Source organism: Littorina saxatilis, linkage group LG4, assembly GCF_037325665.1.
Source record: "Littorina saxatilis isolate snail1 linkage group LG4, US_GU_Lsax_2.0, whole genome shotgun sequence".
Classification (NCBI taxonomy): Eukaryota; Metazoa; Mollusca; class Gastropoda; order Littorinimorpha; family Littorinidae; genus Littorina; species Littorina saxatilis.
In genome coordinates this window covers 55,305,477-55,332,556 of record NC_090248.1, presented here as the reverse complement: position 1 = coordinate 55,332,556, position 27,080 = coordinate 55,305,477, and the positions used below count along the sequence as shown (strand labels likewise).

Here is a 27,080-nt window from a genome sequence, read left to right as displayed (position 1 = left end):
TTGTAATGGTGAAATGAACACAAAAACCAAAATCGGTTCAGCGCTGCGCGCTGAGAGCACGTGTTGAAATATCTCATCGATGATATTGTGTCCGGGGTGTAGCTGAATACGGTGTCCAAATTTGAAAAAGATCCACCGAGAACTTTGGCGTTGTGATGTGGTGTAGCGGCTTTGGTGTGTCGGTATGGGGGCCCGGGTAGCTGAGGTGGAACCAAAATCGGTTCAGCGCTGCGCTCTGAGAGCACGTGTTGAAATATCTCATCGATCAGGTTGTGTCCGGGGTCTCTGTGAATAAGCCCACCAAATTTGAAGCAGATCCATCGAGAACTTTGGCCGTGCATCGCGAAGACACAGACACACACACAGACACAAGTCGTATATATATATAGATGACGACCTCACAGAGAGTCAGCGTGGAAGACTGAAGCAGCTGAGAGACGAAGGCCAGGCAGCATTCTTCAGGGGCACCAAACTTGTTACCAAGCCAAAGATAACCACACGTACTGGCCCAGGACACAGAGGAAATGGACGTGACACAGCTGGCGACCAACTCCAAGGGACTGGTGCTAGTAACTACAACATCTGGAACGATGAGACCAAGAGCAACGACAGAGGTGACAACCCATACACAGCTGACGACCAACTCCAAGGGACTGGTGCTAGTGACTACAACATCTGGAACGACGAGACCTCGAGCGACGACAGCGACGACAACGCATTCGGCCAGTTCAGCGATGATGGAGCAGAACCACACAACGGCACCAGCGGCGAGTATACCACAGAGTTCCCTTCCCTACCCCCACCCCGCCGCCATCTCACTGAGCTTTGACGACGACACCCAGAGATCAACACCTGTGATGAGGGACGGCGAGGTCGGCGCAGCGAGGAGTGGACCACGACTCAACAGCTCCTGTCCCTCATCAGGTGGCAGGGGAAGGGGGAGGGGGAGGGTTTCTGTCAGCATCAGCGGCACCCCCGATGTCAGCGTCCCAAGTGTCGGGGGAGGTGGCAGCAGAGCCAGTGGTGGCAGTGTGCCCCTCCGCGGTTTCGGCCGTGGCAGTGCATCGCACGATCGTCACACCAGAGCTGCCGCCTCCCCGCTCAACGATGAACAATCAACGGTACACCGCCTACGTTCGGGACGACACATCAACAGCACTGCTGGTGGTACGAAAAGCAAAACGTACTACCGCGGCCAACAAAAGCAGGGACGAATTGACGACATGATGAGGGACAAGACTCAACAAAAACAATGACGTGGGGCGCCTGTACCTGCCAGTGTTGACAGTAACAATGCTGAGAAGTGTGTCAATGGGATCAAGGACACCCAGAGTCGCGGATCGCACGTGGAGGCGGAAGCAAGTGACGTGACCCCGCCAGTAGCCACAAAACACGTGCGTGTCTTAAATCGGAATGTGGAGGGGTTACTAAGTAAGGTATGCGAGGCAGACTTCGTGCAGTACGTAAGTGATTTTGATATTGTCTGTTTTACAGAAACATTCCTCCAGTTTACTAGTCAACTTGATTGTTTCCCAGAATTTGCGCAGTTCTTTAGTCCGGCAGTTAAATTCACACAACAAGGACGCAGCAGTGGAGGTGTGATGATAATGGTTAAACGTTTTCTAGAGAAATCGATCACTGCACTAGACATAATACAGGACAACTCCGTCTGGTTGAAGATAAACAAATCAGTTTTTCAATCCGAGAAAGATGTTATTTTGTGCTGCGCTTACGTATGTCCGAGCGGCTCACCTTGCTATGCACAGGGACGTATAGCAGTAGCCTCGGGCATTGAGTTGATTGAACAAAATCTTTTGGAATGCGCAGAAACATATGATATGTCTTGCTGGTACCTCCTTTGTGGCGACTTTAATGCTAGAACAGGTAGACTCAACACAAAGTTACAAGCAGACGAAACGGACACACAAGAATTCGTGGCAACAGATATATATGTATGATTGCAGACAATCCAAAGATCCAGTTGTGAACCCTTTTGGTCGTGCGTTGTTAGAGGTGTGTTTAGGGTTTGATCTGACTGTGCTTAAGTGACGAAAAAGGCCAATATACATATGTGTGTTTCACAGGATGTAGCACAATTGATTACTTTGTGTGTTCTAGAGAACTTAAAGACAAACAGATGGAATTAAAAGTGGCAGAACGTTTCGAGGGTAAACATTTGCCGGTTGAGTTGACAATAGGACCTTCAAAGAAAAGACCAACGCGTGAAAAAACGAAACATGTTGATAAGATTATATGGGACGACGAAAAGAAATATGTTTTTCAGGAATTTATCAGAAATGGGGCCTTCGATAGTTATATTTCACATGCGTCATCACTGTTAGCAATATCGTTAGACGATGCGGTAGATTGTCTAAACAGAGGAATGCTCAAGGCCGCGGAGTGCATGAAGCGGACTGTGTACATAGGGCCTCGAAACAGTAAATGGTTTGATGCCGAATGCAAGACAACCAGGAGAAAAACGCGCAGACAGTACAGGCTCTTTAAACACTCGAAGAGTAAAGTGAAGAAAGAATCGACCAGACACTTATATGTAGAGAGTAGACAGGCGTACAGATTCTTGCTGGCAAACAAAAGGCAACCATATAGAAAGGACAAGTTGAACTCATTGGTCTCAAAAGCGAGTGATTCAAAGTTATTCTGGGACGAAGTGCGATCAATCAGCGGGCGCAGGCACCAAAAACCAGAGATAAGTAGTAGGTAATGGTTGGACCACTTCAGGTGCATTTTAGGTGGTGAAGGCAACCCGGCTAGCGACCACTCTGAAGTGACCGAGGACACACCCGGCATTGACTACCTAGACGAGCCTATCTCGGCTGATGAGATAGAGATTGGTATCAAGAAATTGAAATTAAACAAGTCACCCGGGTACGATGGCGTTTGTGCTGGAATGTTAAAGAACTCTTGCCCGAAACTGTTGCCGTTTCTTGTAAAGCTGTTTAACCAAATTTTTGACACAGGCGTTTACCCTTCTGCGTGGTCTTGTGGGATAATTGTCCCAATTCACAAAAGTGGAGACATTAACAACCCTGATTACTACAGAGGCATTACGTTACTGAGCATAGTAGGTATGTTGTTTGGCAGCATACTAAACAGGCGCTTATCTGACTGGGCGGAAGACAACAGTAGAATTGAGGAGGAACAGGGTGGCTTCAGAAAAGACCACTCTACTGTGGACAATATGTTTGTGCTATATGCTATTGTCCAGAGGTACCTTCTTAAAAGATCGGGTAAGGTCTACATATGTTTTGTAGACTTCCGCAAGGCTTTTGACTCAGTCAATAGGGCTATGTTATGGAATGTATTACGCAAGCACGGGGTTGGCGGAAAGATGTTGAACATCCTGCAAAGTATGTACAAAGGAGTGAAGTCTTGTGTTCGCACCGACGATGGCCCGTCGGAGTTTTTCCGTTGTCCATGTGGAGTCCCTCAAGGTTCTGTGCTTTCACCAACATTGTTTTCATTCTTGATTAATGAACTGGCACTTGAAATGTTTCAAAACGGTAAACATGGAATACAGTTAACACCTGACGTGATGCAGATTCTCATATTGCTGTTTGCCGACGATGTACTCTTGATATCCTATAGCGCAGCCGGGTTACAGAAACAGATTGATGTGTTAAAACAGTTTACGGATAAGTTTTCCATGACGGTCAACCTGGATAAGACAAAGGTAATCGTTTTTAGAAAAGGAGGATTTTTGGCAGCAAATGAAGCCTGGAAGTACGGAAACGAGGACATAGAGGTGGTGAACAGTTACAAGTACTTGGGGCTAAATTTCACCACAAAATTGTCATTGACGCTAATGGTCAGCGATCTGGCCTCAAAGGCAAAGATAAGGACTGGCCAAATCCTAAGATGTTTGTGGAGGCTAGGCAACATACCTAGAAGCGTATTTTTTAGAATATATGACGCACAGGTCCTCCCGATCTTAATGTATGGATCTGAGCTGTGGGGATTCCAAAGGTTTGAAGCTCTTGAGAAAGCCCATTTGTTTGCATGCAAGAAGTTTTTGTGTGTGAGACGACAAACACCAAACAAGATGGTATATGGTGACATAGGCCGCTATCCACTTTATGTCACTTCGTCGGTTCGCTGTATTAAGTATTGGCTGAGAGTGTTACATTTGCCAAGCGAAAGACTCCCAAGGAAAGCATATGACATGATGAAACATTTACAGGGTTATGGCAAGAAAACATGGTCTCATTATTTGAAAGAAATGTTATGCATGTACGTACGGCTTTGGAGATGTCTGGCTGCAACAAGGTGTAGGCGATCTGAATCGATGTATAGCAGTATTCAGACAACGATTGTTTGATTGCTTTCAGCAAGACTGGCACGACAGCATCATGAACTCGGAGAGATTTGAATTTTATTCGCTCTTTAAACAAGAAATTCGCGCTAAAGTGTATATAGGCCATATTCAGCTCCGCTGTTTTCGAGATGCATACATACAATTTCGATTTGGTATTTCACCCATAAACACTCACAAATGTCGCTATCGAACTGACGTTGTACTGGGCCTTTTGATTTGCCCTGTATGCAGAGAGGACGTGGAAGACGAGAAACATGTATTGTTTGTATGCAAAGGATATTGTGATTATAGACTTGATGTCAAAATACTAAGAGAAAAAAACCAGAGTGAAGATGCGAACAGTATTAGACGTGTTATGTCTGTAGATAAAGGAGATTCAGTGGTGCATGTGGCCAGATTCTTATATCGTGTTTTTCAAAAAAGAAAAAGTTTTTTGGACTAGTTACCCAATGTGGAACAGGTGAACGAGACGGCGATGTGTTATACATAGTTTGTGCCGTTGAATGTTAGAGCAGGTTTGATTGCAAATAATGTATGCTGGTGTAGTACACCTGTGTTGATGTTGTACAGGTCTATTCAAATTGTTGATTTATGCGCTGGAAATGTTTGTAGGTTAGAAAGAGAGAGAAAGAGAGAGAGAGAGAGTCTGTGCCGTGGAACGATAGAACATGATTGAAAGCCGATAATGTATGTTAGCACTGTAAACTTGATTGTCGTTGCACCTATCCATATTGTTAATTCATGCGCTGGATATGTCTTTATGTTTAAGAGAAAGAGAGTGAGAGAGAGAGTGAGAGCGTGCGTGCGTTCGTGTGAGTATATATGTTAGAGAGAAAGAGATAAAACCGGGTGATTGTCCATAAATACAAACACACGGCATGTATCACTGACCCCCCCCCCCCCTCCCCGTTGAAATGAACCTTGTGTGTTTAATCAATAAAATGTCTCACGTCTTACGTCTTACGTCTCTCTTTCCGATCGATATTTTCACATTAAATCACTACAGTGCCAAACAAGTACAGACAACGTAAACATCGGGCACGCCTGTTTGCAGGACAGGCTGTGAATTCTGCAATTTCCTTATCTTTTGTTTCTTTTTTAAATCATTATATGCTTATGTTGCTTGTTTTTCAGATTTCTTTGTTTTTTAGTTGAGTAGTTAGTTAGTTAGTTTTTTTATTTCATTATTCTGTGTTTCATTTATTCATGAACCCATTTTTTTTAATCTTTCTGAAATTGTAATTGTCTTCACAGCATGCAGCGAAGTACCAGACTACTCGCCACCAACCCGTACGGGAGGTGCTCCGGAGCTGGCGGACGCTGAGTCAACGGGAAGCATCCACGTTCATCCAGAGCCCATAGTGCAGAACTTCAACACCGTACGAATCATTCTGATAATCATCGGTCCACGCTATCACTGGTCTCCGTCGCGATATAACCTTGAACGGTTGAAAACGACGTTAAAGGCCAACATCCACAGGAATTTTTCTCCTGGAGCGACCTAAACTTGAACCCGAGGCAGTTCGCCCAAAAGAACCGCCGATCACGAGAAAAGCATGCGTATCGCATGCGAGACGATTTGCAAGCCAGCCAGCGCAGCAGCGGGTGGGGATTTGGTCTCGGCAAAGAAACTACAATGCAGTGTTTTGTCTCGGTGAGACTGAAAGAGAGACAGAGAGCACGAGAGAGAGCGACAGGGACACAGTGATTCAAACGCACACCTCTGGTAAAGTTGTCGTAGCACGTCCGCCTATGGCCAAAGTGATCCGGGTTCGATTCCTGGCATGTGTGGTCTATGTTTTTTTGTGGTTTTTTTAAAATTCTTGTTTACTATTGTTTATTATGAACGTTTTAATGTTTTATTTTACTCTAATAATTTTTTTAATTGTGTAAAATAAATAAATATTTTTTTTTAATTTTTTTTTTTAATCCACGTGCACAAGACAAAAACTTTCATACTGGGGGAGCGAGCCAGTCTGAAGAGTACTCGGGTCCAGCGCCAGCGTTTTTTTATAATTTCGCTTCACGCGACTTGTTATTTATGTATCCAAAACATCATAGAACGTGGTACAATGCATGAAAACAACGCCGACAGTAAACAAGATGTTATCTGGGCAGTACATTGGGTTGAACTAAAAGAATTCTGCTGAGAATGTACAAAAGAAAAAACAAGTCGCGTAAGGCGAAAATACAACATTTAGTCAAGTAGCTGTCGAACTCACAGAATGAAACGGAACGCAATGCAATTTTTCAGCAAGACCGTATACACGCCGGAACCTCGGCTGTACCCGCGGATAACCGCAGGCTCTGCAGGCTGTTCACCGCAGACAGAAATTGTCAACACGAGTGGTGAGTGTCTGCACAAAATCGTCTCTGCTTTCTCTAAAATGACATATCATTACAAAACTATTGTTTGTACTTCAACCTAAGGTATTATAGCACCCTATCATCGATTTAATTTTTTCCTTTCGTTCGTATGTGAAGGCTGAGCTTCGAGTATTTGTGGATTTCCTGTAAAAAGTGCCAACATTCTGACTTCTGCAACTTGTTTAATAAGCTTGGATTTCCGTAATAAATGTGTAAAGTCAGAATTTTGGCACTTTTTACAGGAAATGCACAAATACTCGAAGCTCAGCCTTCACATACGAACGAAAGGAAAAAATTAAATCGATGGTAGGGTGCTATAATACCTTAGGTTGAAGTACAAACAATAGTTTTGTAATGATATGTCATTTTAGAGAAAGCAGAGACGATTTTTTGCAGACACTCACCACTCGTGTTGACAATTTCTGTCTGCGGTGAACAGTCTGCAGAGCCTGCGGTTATCCGCGGTTACAGCCGAGGTTCCGGCGTGAGGTATACTCGTAGCATCGTCAGTCCACCGCTCATGGCAAAGGCAGTGAAATTGACAAGAAGAGCGGGGTAGTACTTGAGCTGAGAAGGATAGCACGCTTTTCTGTACCTCTCTTCGTTTTAACTTTCTGAGCGTGTTTTTAATCGAAACATATCATATCTATATGTTTTTGGAATCCGAAACCGACAAGGAATAAGATGAAAGTGTTTTTAAATTGATTTCGACAATTTAATTTTGATAATAATTTTTATATTTTTAATTTTCAGAGCTTGTTTTTATCCAAATATAACATATTTATATGTTTTTGGAATCAGAAAATGATGGAGAATAAGATGAACGTAAATTTGAATCGTTTTATAAAAAAAAATTTTTACTTGACCAAAATTTCAACCAATTTGATTGAAAAATGAGAGCGTGACAGTGCCGCCTCAACTTTCACGAAAAGCCGGATATATGGTGTGTAGAGCGATTGAGACCAAACTACTGGACCGATCTTTATGAAATTTTCCATGAGAGTTCCTGGGATTGATATCCCCGAACATTTTTTTCTTTTTTTGGAGAAATGTCTTTGATGACGTCATATCCGGCTTTTCGTGAAAGTTGAGGCGGCACTGTCACGCTCTCATTTTTCAACCAAATTGGTTGAAATTTTGGTCAAGTAATCTTCGACGAAGCCCGGACTTCGGTATTGCATTTCAGCTTGGTGGCTTAAAAATTAATTAATGACTTTGGTCATTAAAAATCTGAAAATTGTAAAAAAAAAATAATTATAAAACGATTCAAATTTACGTTCATCTTATTCTCCATCATTTTCTGATTCCAAAAACATATAAATATGTTATATTTGGATTAAAAACAAGCTCTGAAAATTAAAAATATAAAAATTATTATCAAAATTAAATTGTCGAAATCAATTTAAAAACACTTTCATCTTATTCCTTGTCGGTTCCTGATTCGTGAAAGCGAAATTACAACATTTAGTCAATCTGTCGAACCCACAGAATAAAACTGCACGCACTGCAGTGTTTTCAGTCACGAGTATAAAACAGCTTCGTCAATCCACGCGGCAAGGAAGTCGCTCAATTTTTGCGTGCAACACGAAGTAAACAGACATGCAAGAATAGCGACGGGTTCAAGTTTAGGTCGCTCCAGGAGAAAAATTCCCGCGGATGTTGGCCTTTAAAAACCAAATAAAGAAAGAATCACTGGTCTCTCTGACAGGATGAAAAAATACTACGCGCACAAAAACGAAATCTATCAAAACAAGAATACATAGTTATCTCCCATATGTTTTTGCTAATGTTTCTGATAACAGACGAAAGACGAACGTGATTGTAAAATTGCCGCCTTTGACAGTGATCTCCGTTTTGGTCTTCACAGTTATGATAAAGACATCGTTCTAAGGTCAAAACAAGTCGAAATTGTGAGACTGCTGTGGGAAGGAGACCGTGATATTGTTGCATCACTCCGAACGGGTTACGGAAAAAGTCGTCCGCTCCGTAGTCATTTTGTTATGATCACGCGACAAAGTTGATTTTTACGTGACACTTTTACCATATTTAGGGTTGTTTGCACAGTAAATACATCCGCAAAAGATAGCTCGCTTGAAAGTGTCTTATCATAACAATTCCTTTCTAAATTTAAAAATTACACAACACCATGAAAAATTATTATCGACGATCGCGAATCTGCTTATATCAATAACACATTATGAAAAGCTCTAAATATGTATAAAAAAAAATCGATTTCCTCTCCAGAGAAGGAAAACAAAGGCATCCTGTCAGGGATAAATGAGACCGGCCGAAGGGAAGTAACTCATTTTGACCTGAGTTCAGGATGCGTGCGGATATGAAGCTTATTGCTTTGTCCCTAAAAGGCTCAGTCCTTCCCGTACATTAGACTACTAGAGGAATACCCGCTTCGCCGGGTGAATCGCGAGATTCTTGCAAATACTGTACGGGATTGACGCCACACGAAGGAAGGGAGATAAACACGCAAAACACTGGAGAAGATAAGGAAGAGTTACTGGGAATGGATCTACAGAAAAACCAAAATCGGTTCACCGCGCCGCGCTTAGAGCACGTGTTGAAAATTTTCATCGACCAGATTGTGTCCGGGGTCTAAGTGAATATGCCCACCAAATTTGAAGCAGATCCATCGAGAATTTTGGCCGTGCATCACGAAGTGACAGACAGACACACACAAGCCGTATATAGATATAGATTTTTGGAAATAATAATAATAATAATAAATTAGCATTTATATAGCGCAACATCATAACTTTACAATTATGCTCTTTGCGCTCCGTCGGGTTTGTATAGGTTGTGGAAGAGGGACTTTGTCTTGAAAACCCTCGTGCAAACATTAGAATGGCCAATCACTAGCGAGGGGTGTGTCGGAAACACATGCGTGTGTCAACGTGTTTCCGACACACGCATCGCTAGGGATTGGCCCCTCCAATGTGTGTATAAGGGTGGGTTTTTTTCAAGAAAAGATCACTCCCCCACAACGCAGACAAGCCCTGTCGACGGAGTTATTTTTGAGTTTCGTCTGTTGATTCGGCTCGCCATCTCAGATCTGCCCCGAATCTTACATGAGACACATGCAATCTGACATTCCGAGAACAACCAAAAACAGTGTGACTTCTCTGTGCAGAATACAGATTTCTTTTGGGAATTTATTTTTTAAGAGCCACTTAGTGGCTGTTACGAAATCGGGGTGGGGGGTGCGTTTGATGCTAAGAGTGCAATCATTGTCATTATCTTCAATGCTTTTAAAGCTCAAACTTTGAAACCTCAAAGGTTGATGACCTCACTGCATGGCCAAAGTCTTCTTGAATCTTTCAAGGTCACATCGGGGTTGACATCGGGTAGAAAGATAAACTGTTTACCATTTGCTTGAACCTTTTCGAAGCACGATGTTTGAACTCACACAAACTCAGCGGGTGTGATAACCTCACATCATGGCCAAAGTCTGGTTGACTCTTGTTAACTTTCAAGGTCACAGTGGGGTCGATCACAGATCTACGTTAATGCAATTTGGCTTTGCTCTTTTCCTTACACAGGAATGCCTTGAACCCACGAAGTATCGCTCGGCTGACGGAACATGCAACAGTATCTTCAACCTGGGTAGTGCCAACACACCGCTGCGGCGTATGCTCCCCCCTCAGTATGATGACGGTGAGCACTTGAATGTTAGCTATGTGTTGTTGTTGTTGTTGTTGTTGTTGTTGTTGTTGTTGTTGTTGTTGTTGTTGTTGCTTCGTATGTTATCCATGCGGACGTGTGTATGTGTGTGCGTGTGTGTGTGTGTGTGTGTGTGTGTGTGTGTGTGTGTGTGTGTGTGTGTGTGTGTGTACTTACGTGTGTGCGAGCGTGCGTGTGTGCGGGCGGGCGGGTGTGTGTGTGACAGTGTGTGACAGTGTGTCAGCTTAGCTCAGCTCAGTTCATTTCAGTTCAGTAAATGAATTAGCAACATCCTCTCATGCAGCGATCGGAGCACCTCGCAGGCGTGCCAAGGATGGCTCAGAGCTGCCAAGTGCCACTGCCGTCAGCAGATTTTGTCACGATGACCGCGACGCCCAAGGAAACCACACCCTCATGTTCATGCAATTCGGCCAGATCATTGACCATGACCTCATTCTCTCTCCTATTCCCGTCTGTGAGTTTCCCTCGGCTGTTTTGGCCTGCTTCTATATTTGTCTTCATTTTTGCTGAGTAACAGTTTCTGTGGAATAATTTCCAGGCATTAGAATGCGGTGTGTCTAAAACACGCGGGGACACACGGGGACAAAAAGGGACGGTGAACTAGCACGCCGGGACGTTATATAATAACATTCTGACTATCCTTTATGTTGTTGTTTTTTTTAGTTTTTTTTTTTACCTGTGTCTCCGCGTGCAGTTAAACTGTCCCCGCGTGTCCCCGAGTGTTTTAGACACGCGGGGACACGCGGGGACACGCGGGGACACGCGGGGACACACGGGGACGGTGAACTAGCACGCCGGGACGTTATATAATAACATTCTGACTATCCTTTATGTATTTAAAACAACATTAAAAATGTTTACTTATGTAATTTTTTTTTAAATTTCAAAATGTTATAAAATAACGTCCCCGCGTGCTATTTAGCCGTCCCCGCGTGCAGTTAAAGTGTCCCCGCGTGTTTCAGACACCGGGTCTGTCTAAACCACGCAGGGACAGCTAAACGGCACGCGGGGACATGTGGGGACGGTGAAATAGCACGCGGGGACGTTATATAATAACATTCGGACTATTCTTTATGTATTTAAAAAAAATATATACTATTTTTTACTTATTTCTTTTTATCAAATAACCAAAGGTAAGTAATCGCTCTTGATGCATACGACATGTGTAATAGGGTAAGCGAGAGTTGTACGGAACGAAGGTTCCGTACAACTCTCGCTTACCCTATTACACATGTCGTATGCATTACGAGCGATTACTTCCCTTTGGTTATTTGATATCTTAACATCGCTCTGCCTCATTCTGTTTGAGATTTTTTTTTTGTTTTTTTGTTTGTGTGTGACTATACTTTATTTATTTTTTCTTCACTAATACACTACAGAGCAAGTTTATGAGTGTGATAGTTGAAACAAGTAAGAGGTACAGCTGTCTGCCCGACAACTTGTCGAATAAGGAATTATATTGAAAGATATGTGAAAGTGTGAGACCACAGCCGATCAAAAGTCTGTCTGCTACGAACAGCTTCGATTCGAAAGTTTTCGGGGTCGATTATTTTTTAAACGCTATTGCAGAAAACTGTGACATGCATCTTCATATCGGATAACTTGATCGATACGGCCTTCTATTAAGGATATTTGAGAAATAGTGTGAGAGCGATATTTGCCGGACGTTGTAGCCTCTCAGTGCGGACTCTTAGAGTCCGACTACTGTGACTGAAAACAAGGCAAAAATGAAAATTAGTAATTAACACTGTTAATTATTCATTTTCACGTGAAAATGGTAACCCTAGGTTTTGACACTGGTAAGCCGTCATATCTTTATCTTCACTGCTCTGGCTGCAAAATCCCTCCAGCGGGAAATGTTTTTAGACAGACCAGGCACTGGTTTTCCCTTGACTGCGTAGGTCGGTTAGTTTGCCAAGAACCCTCCCGAACCGAACGAAAATTTAAGCGACTTACTGTCCGTCAGGTCTAAGTGCCTATGTTGGACATAAGTTGGTTTGTACGATTGGGGGGGGGGGGGGGGGGAGAAACACCAAAAAAAACTAAGCTAACGAGAGCTGGTTAAAAAACAGGGAAGATGACGGGAGTGGGGGGTAAGTTGAAAGATAAGAAGTTTAAAAGTTACCGTTAAGACTTGATACAATTATGTGCCATGTATCACCTTAGTATCAGTGGGGTCCACATACGTATTATGGGGGAATGGGACGATAAAATCGACTAGGCTTATATATTTATTTCATCAAAACGAAGTTTAAAAGAGGTTAAAACAGATGTTCGTGCTGGAAAACAGCACTCAAATATCGAAAAACATTGATTTCTCTTAACATTATTTACACTATACTTAACTGCTGGCCTGTCTCCAAAGAACACATAGACAACACAACACTTATTCATTCACACACACATAACTTGGTTAAAACACCAGGGGTGGGGGGGGGGGGGGAATTCATTATGAACTTCGAGATATATTGATTAAAAAATGCTCACCGGAAGATGTCATATCATTGGTTTGGCTTAATTAGCGCGTCAGGCAGTTATATCGCGCGCGCGCCAGGTGGTAGCGTGGGCGATACCCACTCGCGTGGCGACCAATCCACGCGGACACGAGCACACACCCCGACCATTCCAAAACGGCGGCCTCCCGAACCTCAAAAACCAACGAATAGCAACAGCTTACCTTTCATGACTATCCCCGACGTAAATAACCAATGAAAACGTCGCTCTGAGACTACATACAAAAATGGGGAGGGAAGTGGAGAGTTTTGAGGCTGCTATCAGACTCCTTACAAGCACAGTCAAACTCTCTAAACGACAGGCACTCGTCACGAGCGGGTCGGGATGATCAAAGTGGGCGGGGCCTGTGCCACTACAAGAAAAGACGACCGTCCATCACAAGTTCTTCTTCTTCTTCTTCTTCTGCGTTCGTGGGCTGAAACTCCTACGTACACTCGTGTTTTTTGCACGAGTGGAATTTTACGTGTATGACCGTTTTTTACCCCGCCATTTAGGCAGCCATACGCCGTTTTCGGAGGAAGTCCATCACAAGTGACATCCAAGACGTAGGCCCCGCCCACCTCGTGACGAGTGCCTGTGCTGTGCCTCTCTCTCTCTCTCTTTGTTACAGCTTTGTTACGTCAGTGCAATCTACTCTATAATTCTTAACTCATGTCAAATGAACTTACATTTTTCATTTAAGCAATGACTGTATTGTCTGTAAATTGATGATATGTTCTTACTTTCATTTTATTATAATCATGTAGCAGTAGTTTTCTTTACTTGCTTATTCTTTAGCAATTTTAGACTAGTCCCTATTTAGGGCGAGGGCCAGATGTAAAAAAGCAGATCACTGCTTACTCTATTACCCTCGTTAAATAAAGAATTGTTCTTGTTCTTGTTCTTGTTGTTCTCTCTCTCTCTCTCTCTCTCTCTCTCTCTCTCTCTCTCTCTCTCTCTCTCTCTCTCTCTCTCTCTCTCTCTCTCTCTCTCTCTCTGCGAGAGATTTATTTCTCGGAATCAACTTTGTGCAGACTCTCTTCGGTGTCCGAACCCCCCCCCCCCCCCCCCCCCCCGTGTGCAAACATGCGCACGAAAAAGATCCCACGTTCACAGCGAAAGTCTCAGGGCTTGGAAAACACGAAGACACGCATGCATCATCTCTCGTCTCTGATTATCATGATCGTATCTCGATACTTTGACGAGACAAACCCAATGCTGGTGTGTCGAAGAAGACAGACACAGCGGGCTTGTTCGAATCAAAGTATCACACCATTACTTCAGCGTATTACCAATACCTGTCCCAATATAGACCAGTTGGTCTAAGAGGACGTTAAACCCTAATAGTCAGTCTCCATCATATTACATGTGTTCCAGAGTATTTGAAACGGCGGTATAACTGTTTATACAGTGGTACCTGTGGTTAAAGGATACGATTTGGATCAGCCATTGGCTGTAAGATTGTGATTCGTTTGACCAATGAGATACAATTCTATTCTGGACATTGTGATTAGTTGTATTGACGTTAGTATGTGCTGTTTTTGAGTGCAGTATGTCCCATTCATTATAGATAATTTAAGTCTAAATTTAGTTAAGAAGTTATAGGGATTGTTATTAGTAGTATAGATAGGGATGCCTGACCCCCCCCCCCCCCCCCCAGGGGCCAGAAATGCGCAGGGGTAGGGTCCATAAGGTTATTGGTAAAGGTGTTTGTGTTTAAGTAGTGATAAAGAGGGATTGTGTTTAAACGGTTTGATTGAGCTTATTTTTGTCATGCGATTTCATGCGCCTGTACCTGTTGGCTCTGTGCTAAGCCCCGCCCCGTGCTGTTGAAGATTGTTCTTTTGTCACAGAGGCTGTCGCTGAAGTGGAAATGGCTAAAAAAAAAATCAAATGGTCACTTCCCTCCCAGATTGGTTACATACATGTACAAAACGTTAAATTGCCCTGGTTGTCGCATGTCAATACTATGTTAATCATAATCATATTTATGGACAACTCAGAGTCTTGCCGCCTCAGGTTTTAAAAACGTTGTAAAACAAAGGCAAAGAGATCAATTCCTGCAGGAATGGAACACTGACGTGAATGCCAACAGCTTGTGTTTTAATTACAGAATGTATAAAAAGGATTTTTTTCTGGAAAGGTATTTGCTTTGGTTGCCTTGGAAATTCCAAGTTAAATTAGCAAAATTTAGAACAAGCAATCATAAGTTGCCAATACATCAGCACAGATTTTTTAATGCCCCTAGAAATGAAAGATTGTGTGATATGTGCGATACAAATTAATTAGGTGATGAGTTTCACTATTTGTTCATTTGTACCGACGAAAGTATAGTGTATGAAAGAAGAAAATTGATTAGTCCCTATTACTGATCTCACCCAAATTGTTTAAAATATGAACAGTTAATGAATTGTAAATCTAAGATAAAACGAATGAAGCTAGCAAGATTTGCAGCCCATGTTATGATTTTAGTATGTTAGCGTTACATCTAGTTTCTTTATTGGTATGTATATGTAATGCATGCTTTTGTTTTGTTTTGTATCTTTATAAAAGATGCATGCCATAATGGTATTGCCAATTTATTTCGGCTGTATATTATTGTTGTCTGCTTAATGTATACATATTATCTGTCTGATTTCTTACCTGATTTTGTTAAACCTATTTTCTTTTATTTTTGTTTGTATGTATGGAAGTGTATATTGCCAATTTATTTTGGTTGGATAGTATTGTTGTATTTGTCCGCTCAATTTGTATACATATATTAACTGTCTGATTTGTTACCTTTTTTTGTTAAAGTTATATCTTTGTTTCAAAGCCCTCTGGGCCCAAAACAATAAAATACTTGATACTTGATACTTGATGAGGTACGTGTTCACGTAGCAAACCCTTCCATACGCAACGTATGTCAGATTTTATCAAGTCCAACCATCCGAGAAGGATGTAAGGATGCTCAATATTTTCTGGAATCTTTCCTTCACGCTTCATATACACACAAACACACATACACACATTCGCACATGCACATGACAGTCAGAAACACAATGACGCCCACTTACACACACCCTTATAAGCGGGGGGTGAAAGCGTGGTGGCCAGTGACACAGAACGAACACAAACCAACGCTCGAAGTTCGATTGCCCTACTTTTCTCTTCTGTTTCCTTTAAAAAAAAAATCATTGATTTTACCTGCTGGTTAACACTCGGTATGATCTGGGTCAGTGGAACATAAACAAACATTCTTGCTAGGCAGTTTTACTAACCAAAACTAAACAACACCCCCCCACCCCCACCACACACACATGATACACGTGTCATAAAGACTTTGTAAGCGACCATAAAGTAATGTTCCGTCCAATTCATTTGAATTAAAGGCTAGGTTTGGGTACACACATAAAGGCATGTGCGTACGCACGCACACACGCACTTCCACAAACACACACACAGACAGGCACACACAGACACACACACTGACACACACACACTCGCACACACACACACTCGCACACACATGGCGTCGCCCATTTACACAGACAGACAGACAGACATACAAACACACACTTCAGTCCATATTTCATAATTCTGGTTTGTATACATCGTAGTCGTCGATGTGTCAAGAGCATGACCCCACGAACGACAAGGCGCTGAGACTTACGTCGCGTATCCTTCTGTGGGCCTATTCCGTGTGCTCGCCTCGATTCACTTCGAAAAGCAGACACAGAAAGCAAAATACCGCTCGTTCAAATGTATTTTGTAGTTAAATTTGTTCAGTGGAATGAATTCAATCCCTACGGTAGAAAAAATAATGGAAAAGCTCCCCTAGAATGGATTTTAGTGCAAATGTGTCGGTGTCTCGATAATAGTTACATGAACACTGTGACCTTCTTTTTGACAACTTCTGAGCGTTAGATACCACGTTACGTGCATACTCACTGCCCTGACTCTCTTCCCACACTGTGTTAAGAAAATTTTCTTCCCGACGCTTCCGTCATCTGCTTCAGGGGAAATTCAAAGAGGTTGGTGAAGCTATTTATCTCTATAAATGAAGTATTACGAAGTGTTGCACATCGAGATAGGTCAGGTTAGTTCTGTTAGTGTCTATACTTAATGCCAATGGGTTTTTCGGGTTTGTATTTCGTGTATTTTACCCGTGAATCGGCCGAAGTGACGGACCCGTCGCTGCACAGCTGCAAAGTTTGTCGCTTCGAGCGCAAAATCGTGAGGAAAACGCGTCTTGTAAGTAATGCTAATACATTCTACCAAAACCTAAACAGCATGTCTGCACCAATCCTGCCAAGTGTCGTAGTTGTAGTCCCCCGCAAACAGCTGTAATCGTAAGAAGAATGTGATCATTCCTGCAGATTTGTGTGTCGTGCACCCGATTTGACCGAATTTTAGCGTGTCGTACACCCGCTGTGACGTTTTTCACGTCGTGACGTCCACCCGATGCTCACGTTCTGTGTCGTCTCTCCGATCGTGCACTTACCTTTTGCACATGACCTTGTTTGTTTGTATTCTGATCGTCTTGGAGTGATTTTTTAGGGACAACATGGATCAGGTCATGGAAGTTGTGGAAGAAGAAGAAGCGGAGTTATCCGCTGAATTTATGGATAGTTACCTGGACACAGTCCAAACTCCAGAAAAGGAGGCAAAGGTGACACCCAAAGAAACATCGACACCCAAAGAGAAATCGACATGTAAGTTATATTTTATTATTATGTAAGCCTGTGCAGGATCATGTTTATGGGCCGCTCACACGTGGATTCTTGCACACGTCGATTCTTGTAAAAATTCAGGTTTAGCGACAACAATGATGTAGCTGTAAACCTATTGAACTGACACTGAGCTGAAAGCAGCGATTGGCTGCACCTCATGTCAATAGGTTATAGCTACAACATTGTTATCGTTTTTTGACAATAAGGATTAACGTGTGAGCCATCCATTACCACCAGTTGACTGTAGCTGTTGTTTTAGAGATTAATAAAGTTATTGTATTGTATTGTATTGTATTGTAGAAGAAGATGGAGGCCTCGGCTGACAAGTCAGTGCACCAGTGCCACGAATGTGGTAAAACTTACAAGCATTACCGCACCTTGTGGGCTTATCAGCGCTTTGATCATGGTGAAGGAAAAACAAATCATGAATGCACCATATGTGACAAAAAGTTCACCAAAAAAATTGATCTGACGTCACACCGCAACGTGAAGCATGACAAGATTAAGCCTTATTCATGTGATTCATGCGGCAGATCTTATGCAAGTCCTAAAAGCTTGTACCCCTCAAAGCATGTGTGCAAAGGGAAACCAAAAGAGGTGGCCTGCACCCAGTGTGGCAAGACCTTTGCACTAAAAAGGTTTCTGAGTGACCATGTCCGTTACCATCACACACGGGCAGGGTGTTCTTGTAAGGTGTGTTTTGCACACTTCAAGCACCGTGAACAGCTACGCCGCCATGTGGCGAAAGGCTGTCCAATGTCTGCATCTACTTGAGTATGCACACACATACTGCCCCAAGTGTGACATATGCCTATGCAAAGTTGCAAAAGTTACCTCCCCGCCCCCCCCCCCCCCCCCGCCCCCTCCAAAAAAATCTGTTGCTGATTTTCCGACGTCAGTGTTCATCATCAGTTTATGATTGTACTGCAAAAGCAGCTTGCAGATAGAGAGTACATACAGTTTTTATGCCTATACAAAGTTGCGAATTTTAAACCCCAAATTCCCTTTTGTTGCTGATTTTCCGACGTGGTCATCGTGAGTTTATGATTATACTGCAAAAGCAGCTTGCGGATACAGAGATTACATAAATAAATGGTTATTTTGTTCACTATATACAGTTTCATGTTTCCAGGTTTTTTTTATTTGTTTGTACATTGTTAGAGCATTAAAAAAACAAATTCAAGCCAGTTGTTCTTCTATGTTCTGTACTGTGATGGAAGATAACTTTATTCCTGCCCCAACACCCCTTTGCAATGGTTGAAAGGTAAGCGAGACTAAGAGTACTTACCAAGGTGTCTTTATCCACATTGGTGGTAAGATCCGGCTATTGTCATCTCCATGACTGTGTCTGAAAATGACTCCATGCCAGTCAGAATACAAAAGAACAAAGCTATACATGTAATTCGTGTTTATGTATGGGGGATGACACAATGTAACAAGTGAGAAAGGTCATGTGCAAAAGGTAAGTGCACGATCGGAGAGACGACACAGAACGTGAGCATCGGGTGGACGTCACGACGTGAAAAACGTCACAGCGGGTGTACGACACGCTAAAATTCGGTCAAATCGGGTGCACGACACACAAATCTGCAGGAATGATCACATTCTTCTTACGATTACAGCTGTTTGCGGGGGACTACAACTACGACACTTGGCAGGATTGGTGCAGACATGTTTAGGTTTTGGTAGAATGTATTAGCATTACTTACAAGACGCGTTTTCCTCACGATTTTGCGCTCGAAGCGACAAACTTTGCAGCTGTGCAGCGACGGGTCCGTCATTCGGCCGATTCACGGGTAAAATACGCGAAATACAAACCCGAAAAACCCATTGGCATTAAGTATAGACACTAACAGAACTAACCTGACCTATCTCGATGTGCAACACTTCGTAATACTTCATTTATAGAGATAAATAGCTTCACCAACCTCTTTGAATTTCCCCTGAAGCAGATGACGGAAGCGTCGGGAAGAAAATTTTCTTAACACAGTGTGGGAAGAGAGTCAGGGGTGTGATACTACACCCCTATCACTGCGGGTTTTTCCACTGTCGATCGCTGTGCGTGCTTCTGATGCGGGCGTGATCACGTATAAAGCAGTCTTTATACGTAAAGGCAAACCGGCACGGTTGGCCTAGTGGTAAGGCGTCCGCCCCGTGATCGGGAGGTTGTGGGTTCGAACCCCTGCCGGGTCATACCTAAGACTTTAAAATTGGCAATCTAGTGGCTGCTCCGCCTGGCGTCTGGCATTATGGGGTTAGTGCTAAGACTGGTTGGTCCGGTGTCAGAATAATGTGACTGGGTGAGACATGAAGCCTGTGCTGTAACTTCTGTCTTGTGTGTGGCGCACGTTATACACTGCCGAACTAAAGTTAAGGGCCAGAAGAAGAATCATCTCTCATAACACAACAAATCAAAGCAACACCTTCAACCCTTGAAATGTTTTAATACGACATGTAACCGTTCGAGTCATGTAAACAAAATCACCAACAAAGAAATTTCATTTGCGCAGCAACCGTCGGAAGTACCTCACCCCCCTTTCGAAAAGTGGCAAGAAAGTTCTGTCAGTTTGTTCAAGTTCAGTAACGGGTGTGGCCACCCCGGGCTGCAAGGCATTCACCGATCCGTGAGCGCATTGAGTTTACATGGTTCTGGAGCATCTGTTGGGGGATTGCCGTCCACTCCTGCTGCAGGAATCGGAAGAGCTGGTCCACATCAGCAGGTGGGGGGTGATTGTCCCTCACCCGGCGCCCAATGATGCCCCAGAGGTGTTCTATGGGCGCCAAGTCGGGGGATCGGGCTGGCCAGTTCATCCTCACAATCTGCTGACGCTGCAGAACATCTTGGACCACCCTAGCGCGATGAGGGGTCGCGTTATCGTCTTGGAGCATAGCGCCGGCATCCATGGCTTGCTGTGTAGGGATGATTTGAGGCCTCACGATTTCATCCCTGTACCGCACGCCGGTAAGATTGCCTCTAATACGGTACAGGGGGGTCCTCCCGTGCAGATGGAAGCCAGCCCACACCATAACTGAACCGCCTCCATACCTGTCATGTTCCTGGACACAGGCATCGATGAAACGTTCACCCGGACGTCTCCAAGCGCGTATGCGGGCATCACAGGAAGAGAGAGTGAACCGGGACTCGTCTGTAAAGAGTACCCTGCCCCACTGCTGTCTGTTCCAACGCCGATGGTTGCGGCAGAACGCCATCCTGGCCCGGCGATGACGTGGTGTGAGGGGCGGACGGACGACAGTTCTCCTTGAGTGCAGGCGCACCTCACGCAGACGACGGATCACAGTCATGCGACTGATGGTGACGTTGGTAGCGGCCCTGAAGTTGCCTATCAAGGTCCTGCGGGTGTTGGTTCGGTTACGTAGAGCCAAGAGCTGGAGGTAGCGATCGTCTCTTCGATCTGTACATCTTGGGCGCCCAGACCGAGGTCGCTCAACAGCACTTCCGGTAGTCTGGAAGCGTTGGTGGAGCCGCTGAATAACAGAGTGGCTCACTCCTAGCCGTCTGGAAACTTCTCTGCCAGACACGCCGTCCTGCAGCCATCCCAGCGCCCATCCTCGATCCAATGTTGTCAGTTTCGTTCTTGGAGGCATGCTTACTCAGAGCTCTGGTGCGCGCCCCTAAATACCCATTCCTGTGCAACTTTCGTTGAGGAGTTTTCAGTATAGCCATGGTTTGCTCGTGCACCATGCCAAACACCGACTGCAATACTGCTTCTTCAGCTAAAGTCGAGCAAATTTTATAGGAAATTATCGTGTTTTGACAACCTTTTCACTGCCCCTAAAAACGGTGTTGCTGAACTGCAATGCGTGCAAAACAAGGTCAGGCACATGCAGCAGTGAGACAGGCTTCTGGAAAATCCAAGTTGGCCATTTTTTCGCCATGCAGTGTTGGCATAAAAAATAACAACGGAAAGCTGCGCAAATCAGAGGCTGGCCCTTAACTTTAGTTCGGCAGTACGTGTATGTCAAAGCAGCACCGCCCTGATATGGCCCTTCGTGGTCGGCTGGGTGCTAAGCAAACAAACAAACAAACAAACAAAACGTAAAGGCAACGTATCTCATATTACTTTAAAATCTAAATATGAACCATTCAAATAAAGTATGAGACCTCCTCTTACAGCATTTTCCTATATCCTGGCCCAGAAACCACATTTTTTAGTTGTGTGGTTGCTTGACTAAAATTAAATAAATCGGGTGACCCGTTCCAACGGCTCTGCGATATCACAGCAAACCATGAAGCACGCAAGGACGACCCAAGCTAAATCTAGAAATATCATCTTGATCAAAATACTCCCAGGAAGCGTATGTTCAAAAAGACTGAAAATTCAGCATAACAGTAACCTTTTCACAGGAACAGATCAAGTCTGCTTGGTAACCCGATGCACAAAAAATAATTTTAATTACAATTTTCAGATTTTTACTGACCAAAGTCATTAATTAATTTTTAAGCCTCCATGCTGAAATGCAATATCGAAGTCCGGCCTTCGTCGAAGATTGCTTGGCCAAAATATCAATCAATTTGATTGAAAAATGAAGGTGTGACAGTGCCGCCTCAACTTTTACAAAAAGCCGGATATGACGTCATACATACATTTATCGAAAAAAAATAAAAAATATCTGGGGATATCATACCCAGGAACTCTCATGTACAATTTCATAAAGATCGGAGCGGGAGCCTACGGCCATACCACGTTGAACTCAGCGGTTCTCTTCTGAAAGCGTGATAAACATTGTCAGTTGGTCAAGCAAACGAATGCACGCGTTCATGCATACACATACATTAATATACGTTTGTTCTGTGAATTGTTAGTTTGTTGTTTCTCCATGATTTGTTAATATGTGCGCGTGTTTGTATGAGTGTTTATCACCAGTCGACATAATTACTCAAATACTCAATTGTTTGGACGTAACAGCACTCTGGTCTCTGCACTTTCAAGCATGTATTACTTTTTTTACGTTGTTTTTGCGTAGAAATATTCATTCGTTAAGCGGAGAATACTTTTTAAAAAATGTTTTAACGATTCACGTAATGTTGCTTAGCTAACAAAACATATCACCACGAAAAATGTACCTGGTATACCCATTTCATAAACGAGTACAAAGGATCTTAGTTGAAAAAAAAAGAACAATTTTTTTTAAGTAAGTCGCCTAAGCGCCAAAACTTTGTCTAAAACACGCGGGGACACGCGGGGACAGTTTAACTGCACGCGGAGACACGCGTGTTTTAGACACAAAACACGCGTTTTAAAACGTTGTTGTGTTGTGTCCAAAACACGCGGGGACACTCAGGGACGGTGAGATAGCACGCGCGGACGTTATTTTATAACATTCTGAAAAAAGAAAAAAAGTTAAACTTTTTTTTTTATATAAATACATAAAAGATAGTCAGAATGTTATTATATATTGTCCCCGCGTGCTGTTTAACTGTCCCCGCGTGTCCCCGCGTGGTTTAGACACCCCCTGTGTCCAATACACGCGGGGATACTTGGGGACAGTTTAACTGCATCCCGCAGTGTTAGGGGGGCCCGGGTAGCTCAGGTGGTAGAGCACTGGACTTGTGATCGAGAGGTCGCTGGTTCGAATCCGGGCCGGGACGGACACGGGTCAACTTTATGTGCAGACCCAGAGACGGTATCCATCTCCCACCCCCGTGTCACCACAATGGCACGTTAAAGATCTTGGTCATTCTACCATAAGTGCAGATGGCTGATACCACCTAAACACGCAAACATCAAAAAGCCGTGAGGGCGTAAAACTCGAATCGTATAAACCAATTCATGTCCAATATAGGCAATTAAGACCTGACGGACAATAAGCCCCTTAAAATTTACTTACATCCCGCAGTGGGGCACTGCGGTTATGAAATTAAAAGCCCCTCCTGTTTTTGGAACCGCAGGAGCTTTCTAGTTTGCTGTTAGGTAGATTTTTGGTTCCTCTTTCCTGTCATGCTCTCTTTTTCTTCATGAATTCTTTTCTTTTGTCTGCCTTCTTGCTCATTCACCTGTATTTTTTCCAAAAATCTCTTCTCTTACCGCTTGTCTCGCGATTCATGTATAGTTTAATCTGTTAGTGTTCTGATGTAAGTCCAGCAGTAGATAGGTTAAGCCTATTTTAACATACTGGAAACTGGTAATCTTCCAGTAGGTATTAATTTAGTTTTACTAAAGCCTGCTGGGACACAAGTAATGGGTTAGTGCATTTGTAAACAGGAATCGCTTGACAAGTGACCCCCTTCATCCCCCCCTTCCTCGTCCTGATATGGCTCTGCGTAGTCGGCTGGACGTTAAGCAACAAATAAACAAACAATAAACAAAGTTTAACTGCAGGCGGGGACGGTGAAATAGCACGCGGAGACGTTATTTTATAACATTTTGAAAAAAACCGAAAAAAACCCAATTAAAATAAATAAATAAGTTAATACTTTTTTTCTTTTTTTTATATTTAGTCAAGTTTTGACTAAATATTTTAACATCGAGGGGGAATCGAAACGAGGGTCGTGGTGTATGTGTGTGTGTGTGTGTGTGTGTGTGTGTGTGTGTGTGTGTGTGTGTGTGTGTGTGTGCGTGCGTGCGTGCGTGCGTGCGTGCGTGTAGAGCGATTCAGACCAAACTACTAGGCCGATCTTTATGAAATTTTACATGAGAGTTCCTGGGATTGATATCCCCGAATCTTTTTTTCATTTTTTCGATAAATGTCTTTTATGACGTCATATCCGGCTTTTCGTGAAAGTTGAGGCGGCACTGTCACGCCCTCATTTTTCAACCAAATTGGTTGAAATTTTGGTCAAGTAATCTTCGACGAAGCCCGGACTTCGGTATTGCATTTCAGCTTGGTGGCTTAAAAATTAATTAATGACTTTGGTCATTAAAAATCTGAAAATTGTAAAAAAAATAAAAATTTATAAAACGATCCAAATTTACGTTCATCTTATTCTCCATCATTTTCTGATTCCAAAAACATATAAATATGTTATATTTGGATTAAAAACAAGCTCTGAAAATTAAATATATAAAAATTATTATCAAAATTAAATTGTCGAAATCAATTTAAAAACACTTTCATCTTATTCCTTGTCGGTTCCTGATTCCAAAAACATATAGATATGATATGTTTGGATTAAAAACACGCTCAGAAAGTTAAAACAAAGAGAGGTACAGAAAAGCGTGCTATCCTTCTTAGCGCAACTACTACCCCGCTCTTCTTGTCAATTTCACTGCCTTTGCCATGAGCGGTGGACTGACGATGCTACGAGTATACGGTCTTGCTGAAAAATGGCATTGCGTTCAGTTTCATTCTGTGAGTTCGACAGCTACTTGACTAAATATTGTATTTTCGCCTTACGCGACTTGTTTAAATACATAAAGGATAATCAGAATGTTATTATATAACGTCCCCGCGTGCAGTTTAACTACACGCGGGCACGGTGAAATAGCACGCGGGGCCGTAATTTTATAACATTCTCTAAACAAAAAGTGAATAAAAAAAATTTAAATACATAACGGATAGTCAGAATGTTATTATATAACGTCCCCGCGTGTCCCCGCGTGTCCCCAGGTTCTGTTTAACTGTACCCGCGTGTCTCCGCGTGTCCCGGCGTGTTTTAGACACCCCCTGAAATTTTTTGTATCACAAGTTTCCGAATTTTAATGACCAAACTCATTAATTAGTTTTTAAGCCACCAAACTGAAATGTAATACCAAAGTCCGGCCTTCGTCGAAGATTGCTTTGCTAAAATTTCAATCAATTTGATTAAAAAATGAGGGTGTGACAGTGCCGCCTTAACTTTTACAAACAGCCGGATATGACGTCATCAAAGGTATTTATCGAAAAAAAGTAAACAATTTCCGGGGATATCATTCCCAGGAACGCTCATGTCAAATTTCATAAAGATCGGTCCAGTAGTTTAGGCTGAATCGCTCTACACACACACACACACACACACACACACACACACACACACACACACACACACACACACACACACACACACACACACATACACCACGACCCTCGTCTCGATCCCCCCTCTATGTTAAAACATTTAGTCAAAAATGAAGAAAAAAAAAGAAAAAAAAAGTTAATATATATATTTTTGTTAAATACGTACTTAAATGATACTCATAATGTTATTATATAACGTACTAGCGTGTCCCCGCGTGCTGTTTAACTGTCCCCGCGTTAGACACCCCCAGTGTCTAAAACACGCGGGGACAGTTTAACTGCACGCGGGGACAGTGAAATAGCACGCGGGGACGTTATTTTATAACATTCTTAAAAAAAAGAGAGATAAGTTAATAAAATGTTGGTTTTTTTTAAATACATAAAGGATAGTCAGAATGTTATTACATAACGTCCCCGCGTGTCCCCGCGAGCTGTTTAACTGTCCCCGCGTGTCCTCGCGTGTTCCCGCGTGTCCTCGCGTGTCCCCGCGTGTTTTAGCCACCCCCTGTGGACACGCGGGGACAGTTTAACTGCACGCGGGGACACACGGGGACGGTGAAATAGCATGCGGGGACGTTATTTTATAACATTCTCAAAAAAAAAGAAAAAAGTTAAAAATTATTTTTAAATACATAAAGGATAGTCAGAATGTTATTATATAACGTCCCTGCGTGTCCCTGCGTGTCCCCGCGTGCTGTTTAACTGTCCCTGTGTGTTTTAGACACCCCCTGTGTCTAAAACACGCGGGGACACGCGGAGACAGTTTAACTGCACGCGGGGACGGTGAAATAGCACGCGGGGACGTTATTTTATAACATTCTGAAAAAAAAATGGAAAAAAAGTGAATAAAACTTCTATTTTTTTTTTAAATACATAAAGGATAGTCAGAATGTTATTATATAACGTCCCAGCGTGTCCCCGCGTGTGGGGACACGCGGGGACAGTGTAACTGCACGCGGGGAGACGCGGGGACGTTTTTTTATAAACATTCTCAACAACAACAAAAAAGTTAAAAATTATAAAAAAATTTTAAGACATAAAGGATAGTCAGAATGTTATTATGATTATAACGTCCCCGCGTGTCCCCGCGTGTCTCTGCGTGCTGTTTAACTGTCCCCGCGTGTCCCCGCGTGTTATAGACACACCCTAAGAATGCAGCATACAAGTTTTAAACAAGAAGGGCAAAGCCCATACGACTCACATGCTTGACCTAAACCTAGCAATGACATCATACACTAAGAACTGCTTTACACATTTTTCCTACCAAAATACATGTGACCTTGACCCAAGGTCAAGGTCATCCAAGGTCATGCAACACAAAGCTGTTAATTCAAGACATAGGAAGTACAATGGTGCTTATTGGCTCTTTCTACCATGAGATATGGTCACTTTTAGTGGTTCACTACCTTATTTTGGTCACATTTCATAAGGGTCAAAGTGACCTTGACCTTGATCATATGTGACCAAATGTGTCTCATGATGAAAGCATAACATGTGCCCCACATAATTTTTAAGTTTGAAACAGT

General features: G+C 43.0%; 1 protein-coding gene across 1 annotated transcript in view; it reads left to right on the top strand.

Annotated features, from left to right (window-relative positions):
• The first annotated feature begins 524 nt into the window (after nt 1-524).
• LOC138965638 (salivary peroxidase/catechol oxidase-like) overlaps nt 525-27,080 on the top strand; it is a 76,650-nt gene continuing 50,094 nt past the window's right edge. Inside the window, exons 1-5 of the mRNA XM_070337812.1 lie at nt 525-1,167; nt 2,751-2,852; nt 5,588-5,712; nt 10,252-10,366; nt 10,677-10,847. Of these exons, the coding sequence (XP_070193913.1) occupies nt 525-1,167; nt 2,751-2,852; nt 5,588-5,712; nt 10,252-10,366; nt 10,677-10,847 (1,156 nt within the window). The remainder of the gene's footprint in view (nt 1,168-2,750; nt 2,853-5,587; nt 5,713-10,251; nt 10,367-10,676; nt 10,848-27,080) is intronic.